General features: G+C 31.1%; 2 protein-coding genes across 4 annotated transcripts; one reads left to right on the forward strand and one right to left on the reverse strand.

Annotated features, from left to right (window-relative positions):
• Window positions 1–1,374: 1,374 nt before the first annotated feature.
• Window positions 1,375–3,854, forward strand: LOC146956214 (small ribosomal subunit protein uS4y-like). The gene is made up of 3 exons (XM_085727604.1): window positions 1,375–1,453; window positions 1,810–2,191; window positions 3,436–3,854. Exons 1-3 carry the CDS (start codon window positions 1,426–1,428, stop codon window positions 3,617–3,619), a joined length of 594 nt encoding a protein of 197 aa, XP_085583730.1. The 5' UTR covers window positions 1,375–1,425; the 3' UTR covers window positions 3,620–3,854.
• Window positions 3,855–11,667: 7,813 nt separating this feature from the next.
• Window positions 11,668–15,580, reverse strand: LOC146956215 (short-chain dehydrogenase TIC 32 B, chloroplastic-like). Of its 3 annotated transcripts, none has more exons than XM_085727618.1 (9): window positions 15,405–15,580; window positions 14,907–15,034; window positions 13,706–13,937; window positions 13,359–13,438; window positions 13,095–13,248; window positions 12,926–13,004; window positions 12,449–12,533; window positions 12,284–12,330; window positions 11,668–12,042 (listed from the first exon to the last, which is right to left on the reverse strand). In XM_085727618.1, the coding sequence occupies exons 2-9, from the start codon at window positions 15,025–15,027 to the stop codon at window positions 11,869–11,871; spliced, it is 972 nt and encodes a 323-aa protein (XP_085583744.1). In that variant the 5' UTR covers window positions 15,028–15,034; window positions 15,405–15,580; the 3' UTR covers window positions 11,668–11,868. The 3 variants fall into 3 exon arrangements, with proteins under 3 accessions (XP_085583744.1, XP_085583752.1, XP_085583737.1); XM_085727626.1 differs by having other exon boundaries at window positions 15,364–15,494; XM_085727611.1 differs by lacking the exon at window positions 15,405–15,580 and having other exon boundaries at window positions 14,907–15,330.
• Window positions 15,581–16,112: the final 532 nt, after the last annotated feature.

Here is a 16,112-nt window from a genome sequence, read left to right on the forward strand (position 1 = left end):
ATAATGAAGAGAGGAAAAAGAAGAGAGAGAATAAAAACATACATGAATATGAGAGAGATGATTGTTTCAAAAGTGGTAAAAAAAATAGATGTACAAAATTCTTCAAAAAAAAGTAGATGCACCAATATCATTTTTCCATTCAAAATACAACTGATACAATTTAAATCGCATTGACATTGCACTTCGTAAAAACATACTATATTTTGTTTCTTTAACCGGTGTCTTAGAAACATTTATTAACATTTTTCTTTTTTAAACTAAACTTAAATAACTAAAACAAAGACATCAAGAAAATATTGTTCCTACTTTCTTCTATGTTTTCCTTTACATAAAGTGGAAAATTAAAGATTCAAACCATGACCACTGCATATTATTTATCCTTGCAGCTACCAATTGAGTTATATTTACATAACCATTCACAAACATTTTTACCATGGTGATATATCAACAAACAAATTACTACTTCTACTTGACCTAAAAAAAAATACTTCTACTTAAAAAAAGCCTAGTGCCCATATTTTGAATAAAATGAAACTCTAGACTCTGCACTACATTATACATAGACCGAAACTCTTATTTATTTATTTTTTATGTTGAGAGTATTTATATACAAATCTAACAAAAAAATTAATGAGTTAAGTATGTTTTTAGTCCTTTAAAATCATCAAGTTTCATGTTTCGTTCCTAGAAAAAAATGGTATATTTTAGTCCCAATCAAATTATCATGCAAGCAGTTTTTGTCCTTATTTGTTAATTGTACATATATTTTCAAAGCAGAACATAGAAATAGTTTCTCCACAATTTCTTTTTTAAATGGGATCAATTATATATTATATTTTTGAATGCCAAAAGCATGTTATAAAAAGTTGCGTAAATATGGAGATAATGGCAAAAGCTTGTAAAAAAAGTTGCGTAAATCATATTTGAGCTCATATTTTGTGGAAAAACTTTTTATAATGTTTTAAATATTCTTAAAAAGACACTATTAAAAAATATTTTTTTTAAGGAGTATTAAAGAATAGGCTTAATACATGCTTTGGTCCCTTAACTTAATACATGCTTTGGTCCCTTAACTTAAAAAATATTTTTTCTTAAGGAGTATTAAAGAATAGGCTTAATACATGCTTTGACCAAATTGAGACAGTTTAAAGTTAAGGGACCAAAATGAAATTCAAAAATAAGTTAAGGGACCAAAACATGTATTAAGCCTAAAGAATATATTAGGGGTTTGTTTTGATACAGACAACCAAAATTTCTATAATGGTTGGTGTGAATAGTAGAAAGTTTGAAGAAAAGCCCAAAACAAGAAAAGCCCAATGGGGTTTATAATAAAAAACCGGTGCTGAAACGACTAGCATCCCCTTCTTCTTCTTCTCTTCGAAAATCTACCTGTATTCCGGCGGCTAGGAGAGAAGCGGTGGCGTGATGGTTAAAGTTGCTTTCTACCGGAACTGTGAGTATCTATTTTCCATTTCATTATTATCATTAATTGATTCTGTGGTTATATGAACAATTCTTTGTTGAATTTATGCAGGGGCGAAGCTATGCATATCTATGCAGTAGCTTTGTTAACTAGGAGAAATGAGAAAGTCATTAACTTGTTTGATAATGTATTATGTCTTATTTTGAAATTTTCGATCCCATAAACAACTACAAAAAGAGCTTTGTTAACAATAAAAATTGTCAAATTAACACATAAAATATATTTTTATTTTTTATTTTTTTACATTTGGCCACCTCATAAAACAATTGGTAGCTTCGCCGCAGAATTTATGGTTGATTTTGTTTGAATTGAATACACATACACAGATGGGAAAACATTCAAGAAGCCGCGTCGTCCTTATGAGAAGGAACGTTTGGATGCTGAGTTGAAGCTGGTCGGAGAGTACGGTCTTCGGTGCAAGAGGGAGCTTTGGAGGGTTCAGTATGCTCTGAGCCGTATCCGTAACAATGCAAGGAATCTGTTGACCTTGGATGAGAAGAACCCTCGTCGTATCTTTGAGGGTGAAGCGCTATTGAGAAGGATGTTTAAGCATGGTCTTCTTGATGAAACTCAGAACAAACTTGATTATGTCTTGGCTCTCACTGTTGAGAATTTTCTTGAACGCCGCCTTCAGACACTTGTATTCAAATCTGGTATGGCCAAGTCCATTCATCATGCTAGGGTTCTTATCAGGCAGAGACACATCAGGTATATATTGATTATTTGAATTATCATTTTATTGCTTTTAATCATGAATTTTTCTGATTTTTTATGGAACAGCTTATGTATAAGTTTGCAAAAGCCATTTTTTATAGCAAATGAGAAAATAACGTTAAATTGTTTTTATTAGTTGCTATAAGTTGTTTATATTGAAGAACTTGTGTAAATAAGTTGAAGAATGCTTATAAAAATTGTCATGAACTGTTTTCATAAATTCTCTCAAGCAGTCACACAAAACTTATGCCAAAAGACAAACTCAAATAAGCCAATCCAAACAGGCCCTGCATTATTTTGAAAAAACATTCTCATGTGCAAGTGATTTCTGTGTAAAGTTTTGCAAGTTCTGCTAAAGTGTTTTACTAAATGTCGTTGTTCTGAAAAGTAGATCATGTTTAGATCATTGGTTGTCTCTAACAATGTTTGGTTTGCATTGTTGTATGGTTTACTCGCTTTCTGTGTTTTGTGGGTATCTATGAAGCACGAACACTCCTGGATTATGTTTTTCTTGGTGTCGGACAGTGCGACACTGACACGACACCTATGATTACACTAAATTATATCATTTTCTCAAATATTATCGGTCTCGGTGTGTCGTGTCCATGTCTTTGCGTCATAGGTGCGTATTAATTTATTATATAGCAATGTCTAATGATCTATTGTTTGTATTCACCAAGAATTGGAAAAAACAGGAAAGTATATGTGAAATGGAGTATACAGGCTTAACGTGTCTTTGCTTGTTTCCTTTAATTCTATACATGTTTTGTTGTTGCTACTGCCCCATTTTTGCTGGCAACTTGAACTTTAGACTAAAGCTGCTGCTTTTCTGGCTTTTCTCTGGACTCTCTTTCGTAACTTGCATTTTTTTTCTAGCGGCTGTTATGGTAGTTTTCATCAATATGTTCTATGTATCGAAGGTAGTAGGATCCTCTCCATTGTTCAAGTAATGGAGGGCTCCTGTAATATGATCTTGTCTGTTTAATTAAAATACTCAAATGTCACTGATTTTGGAAATGTGTAATATCATTTTTACACTTAAAACTACAATTGTTAGTGTGAATGAAGAGAAGAGAGATGGAGAGAATATCTATTTTTTTTGTTACTCTGAATGGATCCTTGTTTATATTTTTCATATTTTGTATGCTTATTGGTCCCCTAATGTTTATTTATTTATTTATTTAGTCTTAACGAAATATGTTTGGGAATGTATGATAATATTATTTTTGGTTTCATAGGGTTGGAAGGCAGGTGGTGAACATCCCATCCTTCATGGTGAGGGTTGATTCACAGAAGCACATTGACTTTTCACTCACAAGTCCTTTTGGTGGTGGTCTTCCTGGTCGCGTCAAGCGAAAGAACCTTAAGTCTGCAGCCAAGAAGGCTTCTGGTGGTGATGGTGATGAGGAGGATGAAGATTAAATTATGATTTTCTTTTGCTTAGATCCTTGCTCTAGCCTTTTGTTCTCTGTCCTAGACTTTAGATTTTCTATCATGCATACGACTTTTACCATTTTCCTATCCTTGTTTATTATGCGAGGAAATCTTTGCTCAAGAGATGATGTTTTTGAGCTTTTCTTTTCCAAGTATAGAGTTTTGCTTAAATTTTGCTCCAATACATTTGATGATCTTTGAGATAATTGAACCTTTTACTTAATGGTGTTTGTATGAGTATTTAGCAGTTTTGATTTTGCATATTTTGATGGGGTGTACCTGTGTATCCAACCAACCAAAACTTCGATTCAACCATGCTTCATATGGTGTAGCCTGTGCCTTTTGAGAACTTGTAATTCTGAAACTTGTATTGAAAACCTTTTTATTGTTCATACAAGTTAGTTGAATGATATAGTTTGTGATTTGTACACCACTTGACATTTTAAACACGAATGAAGCAATTAGTCATGGCAACACCTTGTTGAATTAAATTAACTTTTCAAGATTACAACATTTCAGTTGCTGTATTCTTTTCATCCTCCTGATAAAAACTGTTTTTGTGTTGTTTCTTGCACTCTTTTTTACTTGTTCTCCTGATAAAAACTGTTTTTGTGTTGTTTCTTGCACTCTTTTTTACTTGTTCTATTCTAGTTTCTTGGGACTGTTAGTAGAAATTCAAATGCAGCTCTCCTTAATTAGAATAAATTGTAGTTCAAACAAATCTGTGTATATGTTGATCCTGAAAATACACTTATGTGCCACAAACACACAAGTCCATCTGTTTGTTTACCACCACTCCAGACTCCAGTGGTGTCTGATAGAGAGGACATAAGGTTCATTTTCTGTCTAGTAGTTGCAACGTGGAAAATCACATTTTTTAAATCCACCGTTTTTGTACCAAGAAAAGGTATTAACCCTCTTTATCCTTAGTTTTTGCAACGTGGAAAATCACATTTTTTAAATCCACCGTTTTCATCAAATTGATATACGCACTTGAAAGTGTTGCGATTTTGTGTGCAACTACTACTGGCTTCAACTACTACTAGCTTCAAATCTTGGTTTGCTTCTAGAGTTTCCATTTTCCACATGCTATCTGTTATACATTCATTCAGATCAATGTTGTCAAAATCTAGAGTTCGTAAATACTTATTTTGTTAACGTGAAATCACTCGTAGATTTGTATGAATTTACCTATTTTTTTGTCTTCAACTAAATGACTAGATTTACACGTGTGAAGATGTGGGGAAAGATGAAAAATACAAAAAAGATGAGCTACACTTAAATTAAGGATATCTTTTTACGCGTTACCTGATTTCATTTTCTGTAGGGAGGTTCGGACCCCAACCTTTCTAAATAATGTCATTGATAGTTATTAACTGAGCTATACTTATGAGACTAATTTACCTCACTTGAGTTTCTCGAGTTCAATACAAGTTTTGTACAAGTTTATTCAAGTTTAGCGGAGTAAAATTAAGTTTGAGATGTGTTTTATAGAATCAACAAGACACTTTCTCCTTGGTCAACATGATTGGAAGTGTTGCAATGTCAACCCCATAGAAGTTAAAGTTGTATGCCTTCTAGAAACTATCAAAGTGGAAATTTCTAGAGATATGCAATAGTGTTCGAATCGGAAGATCAAAGAAAGTGAAAGAAAGGATAGTAAGAGGAAAGATTGTTAAAAGAATGAAAGTGGGTAGAAAGTGAAAGGAAAGTGAGATGATTATTTAGTTGTTTGGTATCAAAGAAAGTGAAAAGAAAGTTGAAGGAAAGATAGATATATTTTTTGTTAAATGACAAAAATATCCCTACATTATATATATGTGTGTGTATGTACACATAACAAATATTAAATTTACGGCACACACATTATTATTATTTTGACAAGACGGTACACACATAGAAAGTTGAAGAGGCATTCATCATGACACACAAAATGAAGGCAAATGTTAACTTGTGCCCTCAAGGGAGCACAAGTTAAGAATTATAGAAATAAACATATCAAAAGGTGTGCATTCAACTTCTTAAAAGTTGTCATATTGTGTTTTTCAACGTAAAATTGCTTTTTTTAGGTTGTTTAACATGTGCCCTAAGGGCACAAGTTAACATAACCCCAAAATGAATTGAAGGGAGATAAAAAGCAAATACTATGCAACTCTTTTTTGCTGAACTGTTTTCTAACGTGTGCCATGTAATAAATTTTACAATTTTGAAACTCAATCCTCAGCTTTCTTCGCTGTAATGGGGAGAAAGTTTCAGAACATGGGTCCCACCAAAAAGATACTTTCTTTCCACTCTTACAAAGCAACCGAACGAGGGAAGCCCGTTTTTCCATAAACTTTCTTTCCTCTATGCTTTCTTTCCTTCTTGTTTCTAACGTACCAAACATGCCCTTAAGCATACTAAGATCGTAAACTTCAAACTAAAAAAGATAGGGTATCCCTATAGAATAAAAACATTATATGTTGATTTCTAAAAGTAAGAAATTATATACACACACAAGGGGATTATATATACCTCTGCTCGAGATAATAAGCAATAGGTGCTATTGTGAGGAATCTTACGAAATTTTTGTAAACTACAAACACGTAGCTGTTCATCTTATAGTTCAACGTCAATTTAGTCACCACATTCATAATTGCAAATAATATTTCCAATATTATTACATATATGAATGATCTTGATCTTATAAAACTATTTTGCTTCACTGTAACTGCATATAATATATCCAAAAAATTACAATAGCCCATGTTTATTTTTTTAAAACCAAACAGAATTAAACAATCTAAAATTTGATACTGAATTTTTCACAAAAAAAAAAATCAATTTAAATAGAAAGTGCATCTCACGAACCAGTGCAAGCAAAATTTTTATAAAAAACAATTTAGTTATAGGTTTAAAACAATAATATGGGTATTGTATTTGAAAACAAACATTTGGCTATTATATATACATACCAATTATCCCAACACCTTTCTCACTGTTGTAACCAATACATACATATAAGTGTTTAACAAATATGTTTTTTTTAAAAAAAAATACAAATACGCGCACGTGCGTGCGCGCACACACAAATGTATAAAATATCTTAAATTTACAATTATGAATCTTTCATTTGCCTTTTATATGTTAGAGTTTTTAAAACTGGTTAATATGATTATAAATTAAAATACCCTTGGTTATTTTGAAAATTGTTAATCGATTAGAATGTAGTTTTTATTGTGAACGTAGTTTAAGTTAAGTATTATTGCAATGTTGCAAGTTTGTATGACTATTTTGTGTTCATGTGTTTGCTGAAATGTGATAGTTTAATAATTGTATTTTAAATTAAACATTAGAGTAATATGGTAGTTTAAGAATTGAAATAACAAAATGAAAGTTATATGTTTATTTTGTACACTAAATAACAAATTAAAATATTTATTTTCAATATTATTACATATATGAATGATCTTCTAAAGATTATATGCAGTCTATATCTTATCACTCCTTATTCCTTAAAAGATTGCATAAATCCCTCATTACAATTTTAATTTATGTTGATGTTAGTATTGCAAGAAATAATCATAAAAAAAAATCATTAACATTAAATCTCGAAAAAATACCTAGGGGTTTGAGAAACAAACACTGCTCACGCATGATACAAAGACAAACATTGCTCCAACAATTGTCTTTGCACCACTATGAGAAAGTCAATCGAAAGTGGTCGGGACTTTGCCGGCTATTGTTGGAGCGATGGTGATGACATTTGTTGTTGTCGTTGGAGCGATGGTGATGACAATGTTGAAAACATTTATTGCAATTACGAATGGGTCGACCAAATTGACATTCAACCATAAGATGAGTAGCTTTGTGTTTGTGGCGTATCGAAACTTCATAGGTTTCCTTACCATGGCGCCCCTTGCCTATTATTTTGAGTGGAGGTACATATAATCCTTTTACTCTTTTGTTTATGTTTGTTTCAATTCTCTGATTTTCTTCATCATCATCATGAAGATGATGAACTTCATGATTTAAAAAAGTTCAATTCTCTAAATGCAAGGCTTCACACCCAAAATATGACTCTTTCAACATTCGGGAAGATATTCGTCCTTAGCTTATTCGGGTTATAATTTTATCATTATTTATTGTTGAATATACACATTGAGTTATTAATTAATCGTTTTTATTTAACTTATGTTTAATTTGACAATGGACATGCCACTATTTGACCAGGATATGTACTTTCATGGGATGAAAAAAACATCTGCGATTATAGCAACTACGTTGCAGAATGTAGTTACGGTTGTAAGTTTTATATTGGTTGCTGTTATTTTAGGGTAAGTTGGAATAAATTATGTTTTTGAAGAGTTTGTATGTAGGATTGGTACCATGTTATTTGTATTCAGTTTTACTACTAGGAATAGATAACCTAGCTATGAGGTAAGGGTCATGTAGGGGGAATGTCCTGGGTATTTATTTATGTATACAATTGGAGAAGCAAACTCAGCAGGAGAGGTGTCACATCATTGGAACTTTTAATCACAACCGTCTGTTTTGATCTAAAGGCTGATATTTATTCTTACCATAAACATATCATTCTCACTTGATATGCCGCTTATATATATATATATTAGATTAAGTGTATTCACAATTTAGTTTTGTCGTAAACATTGAAAAATATTACACATACATCAATCAAATGTTTTGCACAAGTTGTTTAACCATTTATTTTTTGTGTGTAGACGATTAAAAACAAATTGTTTAGAAAATTTTACTATACATGCTTCATAAGTTGTAATTGCACGCAAACAAGTTGAATAAATCAAAATGGATATTGTTATATTTCATAATTGTTTTAAATGTATTATAATATATGTGATCGTACAAGACCCAATACTTTTAGGAGCAACAAGTTGTTGGAATATTGAGATTTATGTGTGTGTTTGTGCTCGTGCGTGCGTGCATGCATGTGTGACTTATAAAAATAGATCATATTCATATTTAAACAAGACACTTGATCACTTTGTTTGTTATGTCTTAATCACTTGATCGAAAATGTAAAGAAAAGATTAGTTACTATTTTTTCTTGATATGAATGCAGATGTGAATGTCGAGCAAAACCCCACTAGAAACCCTGTCAGAAACGCCGCTTCTAGCCCTCACGGTATGTTTTACCATTATCTTCCTTTGTGACTGTTATGTTTGCTTGAGAATTTACTTTGAATGAATATGAAGACATATATACACGAGAGAATAAATTGATGCAAAGGAACATATTATAATATGTATAATATGAAGTAATTTTTTTGGATAAGTTGATTGAACGGTTATGCCTTCAAGTATATCTATGTCCGAGCATTTTATTTTCTCCATCCCCTTCAAGTCCTATGTATGAAATCCACTTAAACCATATCTTTCACAAGGAAATATATACAATTCACGAAACAACAAATTGACAAAAAAAATTGGTTTCAGAGATGGAAGCCACTCATATATGTACTGTTGTTGAAAGTGGTGTTTGCTGGTTTGAATTTTTTTCACAAAATTGGCGTTAAACCAAGGAATAAACAATTATTCTTTCGTATTTTACCATAACGCAGTTGCCTCGGTTGTCATTTCACCTTTCGCCTATCATTTTGAGAGGTAAATATACCATGTTTCGCCTAACACAACTCTGTTTCTTTTTCTAGGATATTCTTCATCGGTCTGTCAAAGCCCCACTGCCCATTACGTCGCTCATTTGCATTTTGGGTGTCTTTGAATCTGGGCTAGTCGCTATGATTATGGAAAGGAGGTCACATTCTTCTATCTGGTCCATTTTTAAGCTAGAAATGCCATTGTTTTCAGCTGTTTATGCGGTAAGAGTGGTGTTTGTATAGAAGCAATTAGTCAAAATTCGTCAATGTTATATAAATAGTTATTATAAGATTAGTTACTCGTGAATTTTTAATTTTATGCAAACCATTTTTAATCTAATTTAATTAATTTAAATTGTTTCACATACATGACATATTTTGTTCCAGGTTAGGTCTATATTTATCAGCTGTAGTGTCAAAAGCTAAAGGTCCAGTATACTCTGCAACATTCAATTCACTCATTATGGTCGTTGTTGTTACATTGGGCATCTTATTTCTTGGAGAATAGCCTGTGTTTTCTTCATATTTGTGTTATACTCTCATTGAATTTTGGCTATTAATATAACAAATTAGAAATGGAATTACCATAGTATTTACATCACAACCTTTCTACGTTACTAATGACTTTGACGTGGGCAAATAAATTATAAAGTCACATCAGTATCACATCATTTATATGTTGTTGACAAGCAAAAATGTTGCCTGAGTTATTGTACAAGTTATCGTAAAATAAAGTGTCATTGTGCTACTAATTGTAAATATGTTGAAAGTTTAATTTGTTGGTGTTTATGAGACTATGAAATTACCTTTAATGCATGAGTTGTGTATTTGCGTTGCAATTGCTTAAACAATACATTATCATTACAAATATGATTTCAATGAGTAGTGTAGTAAATATCGATGACTAAACATCGATGGAATGAAAACGAGTACTCAAATATTCACGCGTACTCAATCAAAACAATCTTTGAAAGTGGTAAAAAAAATCCTTATTATATTTCATGCAATAATTGAATTGATATTAATATATTTCATAGTTGATGTAAATGTGATATAATATGTGTGATTGCACAAGACCCAATATTTTAGAAGCAACAAGTTGTTGGGATCTTGAGACATACGCGTGTTTGTACTCGTGCGTGCGTGCATGCATGCGTGACTTATAAAAATAAAGCAAACCATATTCATACTAAACAAGGCACTCAAACTCTTAAGGATGACCATGTATGTGTGATAAATGTGAAGTACTTATATTGTATATGTGGATTGAAATTTGATTGATTTTATGTTTCTTCTTTTTCTGACAAAAGTTATAATACTTCTTAAATTGCAATGTTTTATGCAAATACATTAAACAATTAAATTATAACACAAACAAATCAAAATTACTAAATGATAAATACATTTCATTGATTGGAGATTGAAGTTAATTCATACAAAGAGATTAACAAGGGATTTATCATGGAAAATTCTGATTAACAACCATAACTGAATGCTAGATCTCTATAACAATACAACTAATCCATAATCTAATTTAGATTATAGGACTCAGTCAACCAACACAAAACGTATAATGACTAAGTCAAACTAAACTAAAGAAATTATGATTAAACACTAAAAAAATATCAAGTATAAACATGAACTATGAGTTTAAGATTTCTTCACTCTGCCTCGGTCTCAAGACATGTTACACCTTGCAATGGAGTCCCCGATCTCAAAACTATAGGGCTGTTATGAAATTATGGAGTATCTATTTATGAATTTATTTAAGCTGACCACAACTCTAATCTATTGAATACATAAATAAAAATGGATAAAAAATTATGTGCAAGTTTATTCGAGTTCACTCAAATTTATCGAGTTTAGTACAAGTTTAGCCGAGTAAAATCAATTTCGTTTAATTTTTTTTAATTTGATTTTAGGACCAAATTAACTTGAAATTTTGATACCTAAATTCATGATGAGTTAATTCAAAATATTAACAACCCTTTAATCCAGATCATGCAACTAGTATCAATGTCCTTAGAATACAATAAAACAAAGTCTTATGTCATCCATACCCCTCTCCAAATTACAACAAAAGATGAATGCACTATGTTGTCTCATTGACAAATCAACTCCTAATAACACAATTAAAATTATCCTATTTAAATAACTTGTGACAACCTTGTGTGAAATCATCCACTTTTCCATTTAAATAACCCTCATAAAATTTGCTCAAAAAAAAAAAAACCCTCATAAAATATTTAACAAATTAAAGCTTAAGGAGAGTTGAGTTATTCATGTTGTTTGAACTAAAGGTCGAAGAAGTTTGTAAAATTAATTAAAGGATCCGGTTCAAACAACAGAGAAGGAGAATATAATTAATGTTTGAGCTATCACCAACATTTAATTAATACTCCACGTCAAAAAAAAAAAAAATTTAATTAATACCGCTAACCTTGAAAGATAATATTCGATAAAGCACACACAAAAGAAGAAGGCTTCTATTTTAGGGGCACATAATACAAGTCATATATAACTACGAATATGATTTTGGGAAAATATTTTCTTCATTAAACTTATAGCTTATAAGTTGAGTGGGTATAATAATTGATTTGATGAGAGTGATGACCAAGACAATCAAGACTTTGAAATTGAATTGATCAACTTGTTGCTAAAATCCCAAAGTTTTCTTCCTAAGAGTCCATTTGACGCAAATGCACTTGGTTGAAACTCATTACAATCCAAAAAGTACTTCCCAGTTACCCCTTTCAAGCTTGGATGAAGAGCAACATAGCATGTTGTTGCAGCTCCCTGCAATTTTAAAATTAACAAAAATTAAAACAACAAATATGGTTAGTAACTTTATCTTGAGCACTCTCAAATGTAACATTTTTATCAAATATTAGAATCAGAGTTTTAAATAACCGTCATGGTAACATTTGCAAACTTTCACCGGCCTCATACACTCTTATGTCGCGGCTCAGGTCGCGGTTATTGTGTGCATTTATTTAAAATAAAACATTGTAGAATAAGAAGGAATTAAAATAAATACCTGTGGGACATTCTTCCATATGTAAAATGTGAACATCTTCAAGAAGTCTGTTTGAAATTGCATTATTGTGTTAGACTTAGACATATAATAAATAAGGAAAAGAATATCTAACTGTTTTTCTTTGTTTTAACTCTTGTTGTACGGTTTTGAGAATAATTGACATACTCATAAGTAAAGAAGAGTGTCTCATAAGAGGAGTCATTATTACTCCTGGGTGTACTGAGTTGGCTGTGATATTGACACCTTCTTCCTATAAACAACAATGTCAAAAAATCAAACGTTGTTATTTAATGCACAAATTTGGCTTCCTCAAAAAAAAAGTTTCTTATGAACAACAAATAAAGAAGTTTATTGAACTATATTGTCATAGACAACAAAAAAAACAGAACGTAAGCAATGCATACGTGTAGTGTAGAGTTTAGATGGTAGTTGAAATTGAATGAATTCCTTTTAGGTACGTGCCCATGGCCCCAAAACATAATACTAGTAGGCATAACAACTAATTATGATTATTACTAATATCTCTCACCAAGATTTATTTATTACAATAGTTTACATTGATACAATTTGTATGCACCAATAGTATATTTTGATAGTATTATTTTTTGTGTCACATGAAAAAGATTATAGAAGCAGCAGTACCTTCAAGCGACGAGAAAGCTCATTTGCATGTAGTATGTTGGCTAACTTGGACTGTCCATAAGCCTTCTTGTCAGAGTAACTGAAAAATTTATGGAAATATTGGGAAATTTTTATTGTAAAGGTAGTAGTCACTGGAATTTAAAGTGTAAAAATTAATTAACATGCATACCCAATTTGATCATTGATATTATCCAATCGAATGCCTTCTTCATAAGTGTAGGTATGAGCAATTGATGAAAGATTTATGATTCTACCCTCAATTCCAGTGGCTTTTGCGGATTGTTTCATTTTCTCAAGTAGAAGGTTTGTCAAAAGGAAATGACCTGAAAAAAATACAACCAATTAGCTAGAATACACAAAATTTGTGTCACAAATTAATGTAACCAAATAAATGATGATATGCACAATTGTTGAAACACCACATAGTACATACCAAGATGATTTGTTGCAAACTGCATCTCAATTCCATCTTGTGTTAGTTGGAAGGGGCAGAACATAACTCCAGCATTGTTTCTGAAAATCAAAAGCCAATTATGTTATTAAGTCGCTATTTGGAATACACTACAAACATAATTAATTTACTTCTATAATGTATTTGTCTAAGGCGTATCAACTCAGTGGTAAGAATTTGACATAGTAATACTCCGAAATAGTTTTAATCACCTTTAGTATTAGTTAATTAATGATAGTTTCTCCTTTCTCATTATTTTTAAAAATTACTTCTATACTATATAGTTTTAAAATACGGTTAAAATGAAAAGAAGAGGATGATCAACATACATTAAGATGTTGAGAGGAAGATCGAGAGCGAGGAAGTTTTCAACAAACGATCTAACAGACTTCACTGAACAAAGGTCGAGCTTCATTATGTCCACTCGAGCAGACTTGTTGTCCTCTAGTATAATTTGTTTAGCTTCCTTTGCAGACTCCATGTTTCTTGCGGCGATGATGACATGCACCTTTCGAAGAGCCAAGACTCGTGCTGTCTCCAAGCCTATACCACTTGCTCCTCCTGCATTTGTTTAGTATTAGTAGAATATGAATTTAGATGATAATTAATCACTACGTGTGTACAAACACCACTAATCAAGAACAAATAAAACATGATTTGGTTAATCCTCAATATTCAAACACATTCAACTCGACTATTGTAAGTCGAGTTTGCGATACATATAGGGAGATCCATGCTTATTTGACCCCTCATAAATTTTTGACAGAATATATAGTTAGATGGTTGAAAGAGTTCAACCTTCTAAATAATACTTTAACCAACTATACAGTATAATAAAGATTTAACTCACACTCCTTAAAAAAAAAAATATTTAATACACACGTATAGTCAATGTAAATTTTTTACACCGTTAAGAATTATAATCATTAGAACATACAAAATATTGAATTTTAATTATAATCACCTCTAAAGTCATAGATATAGATGTAATTTGTTGACACTATAAAACTTTTTACATTAGATATATTGAGATTGAACTCATTGAAAAAAAATTATTGAACCATAATAAAACATGTCTTGATTTAGTTATATATATGCACAAAGGACCCTGCTTCCTTTCTTAATGTTTGGCACTATGCATAAATATGTGCAATCGCTAATTATAATTTATCGCTTCTTAGTATTAAGCAATGAATTTTTTTTAGGAAAGTATTATAAGAATTTCATGTAGAAATAAAAAAAAAAATTCATGTAGAAATAAAACATCCACTGTGTATATGGACAAATGAAAAAGTCAAATATTCAGAATCACAAAAACAGAAACAGAAACCGAGAGATACCCCAAAACAAACAAAAGAGGAAAAGGAAGGACAAGGAGTGGCAAAAAGTAAAGGAACAAAAGAAGGCACAAACATAAACGTATTAAACTCATGACAATACTAATTCCATATTCTTGGTGTCAGAAATATCTCACATCATTTTCATGTTCAAACAAGGTCAATTAAAAACGAAGGTATATTCCATTCAGACCTGTGATAATTGCAGTGAGATTGCTTGCATCAATTCCTTCAGTAACTTGTTCAGCTGTTGTAGAGGATCCAAATCCACTTGGTCCAGCCATGCCTGTGACCAACGAGAAAATACCCACCATTTTGATTCTAGAGAAAGCACACAAACCAAGGAAATAATCAAATGAATATGTCTTGATTGAAAGCTATAAGTTTTTTTCCTTTGTGAGCTTAAATGAACAAGTAGTAATGGTGGTTAACTTGATGTGTATATATGCATGTTGGGAAAATATATAAAGAGCTATTTATTTATATATTCAAATAAAGATAACGTGTGGGATGAATATGATTGAAATAAGAAGAAAGAAAATTTAATGAGGAAGGTATAGTATGAGGCTAGCAAGGAAATTTGGATTAGTTTGGAAAGAGGGAAGAAAAGCATGAATGAATAGTTTGGGAAATAGCAGGTACTCCATCACCTTTATATTTGGACATAAGATTGGGTGTATTAAATTCTCACCGGTGAAATGTTGTTAATAACCTCAACGACCAATCTACTCAACTAGTAGTATTTTTTTTCTTCTTATACCATGAACCTTGTTTGTTCAATGGAATGGGATGGACACCACGTGAATCAACTTAATCTTTTACGTTTTTCAATGCACTTGTGATAATAGCAGTTTTGGGAATGTTAGCACCTCACTGTATCTTTACAGTAGTCTATATAAATACTTCATCGGTCATTAATTGTAAAATTACTGTATCTTTACAGTAGATTAGTTGTAAAATTACTGTATCTTTACAGTAGTTTATATAAATACTTCATCGGTCATTAATTGTAAAATCTTTATTAAAAAAAGTTTTGTTTCTAAATATAAGATCTCGTTGAGACGGGAATGGATCTATATATTTTTATCGTGTTTATGTGTATTAACTATGAATGATAGTTTTTATAAAATTTTGATTTCGATTATAATTATTTATAGATATAGACTTTTGTATTTTCATATTATAACAAAATATACATTTTTTTGAAGAATAACAAACTTTTAAATTACGAACAATAGTTTTTATGAAATTTTGATTAAAATTATAGGTATGGATAATAGATATTCTGCACTTTTTTTTTTATCGAAACAAAGTTAACTATTATCATTAATCATCCAATGTTCAATACAAGAAGGATAAGAATAAAAAATACGGTGACTAGTCCAAGAACAGGCCGCCC

The sequence above is a fragment of the Medicago sativa genome, chromosome 1, assembly GCF_051527215.1.
Source record: "Medicago sativa cultivar Bolivia chromosome 1, Bolivia_mono, whole genome shotgun sequence".
In the NCBI taxonomy this organism is placed as follows: Eukaryota; Viridiplantae; Streptophyta; class Magnoliopsida; order Fabales; family Fabaceae; genus Medicago; species Medicago sativa.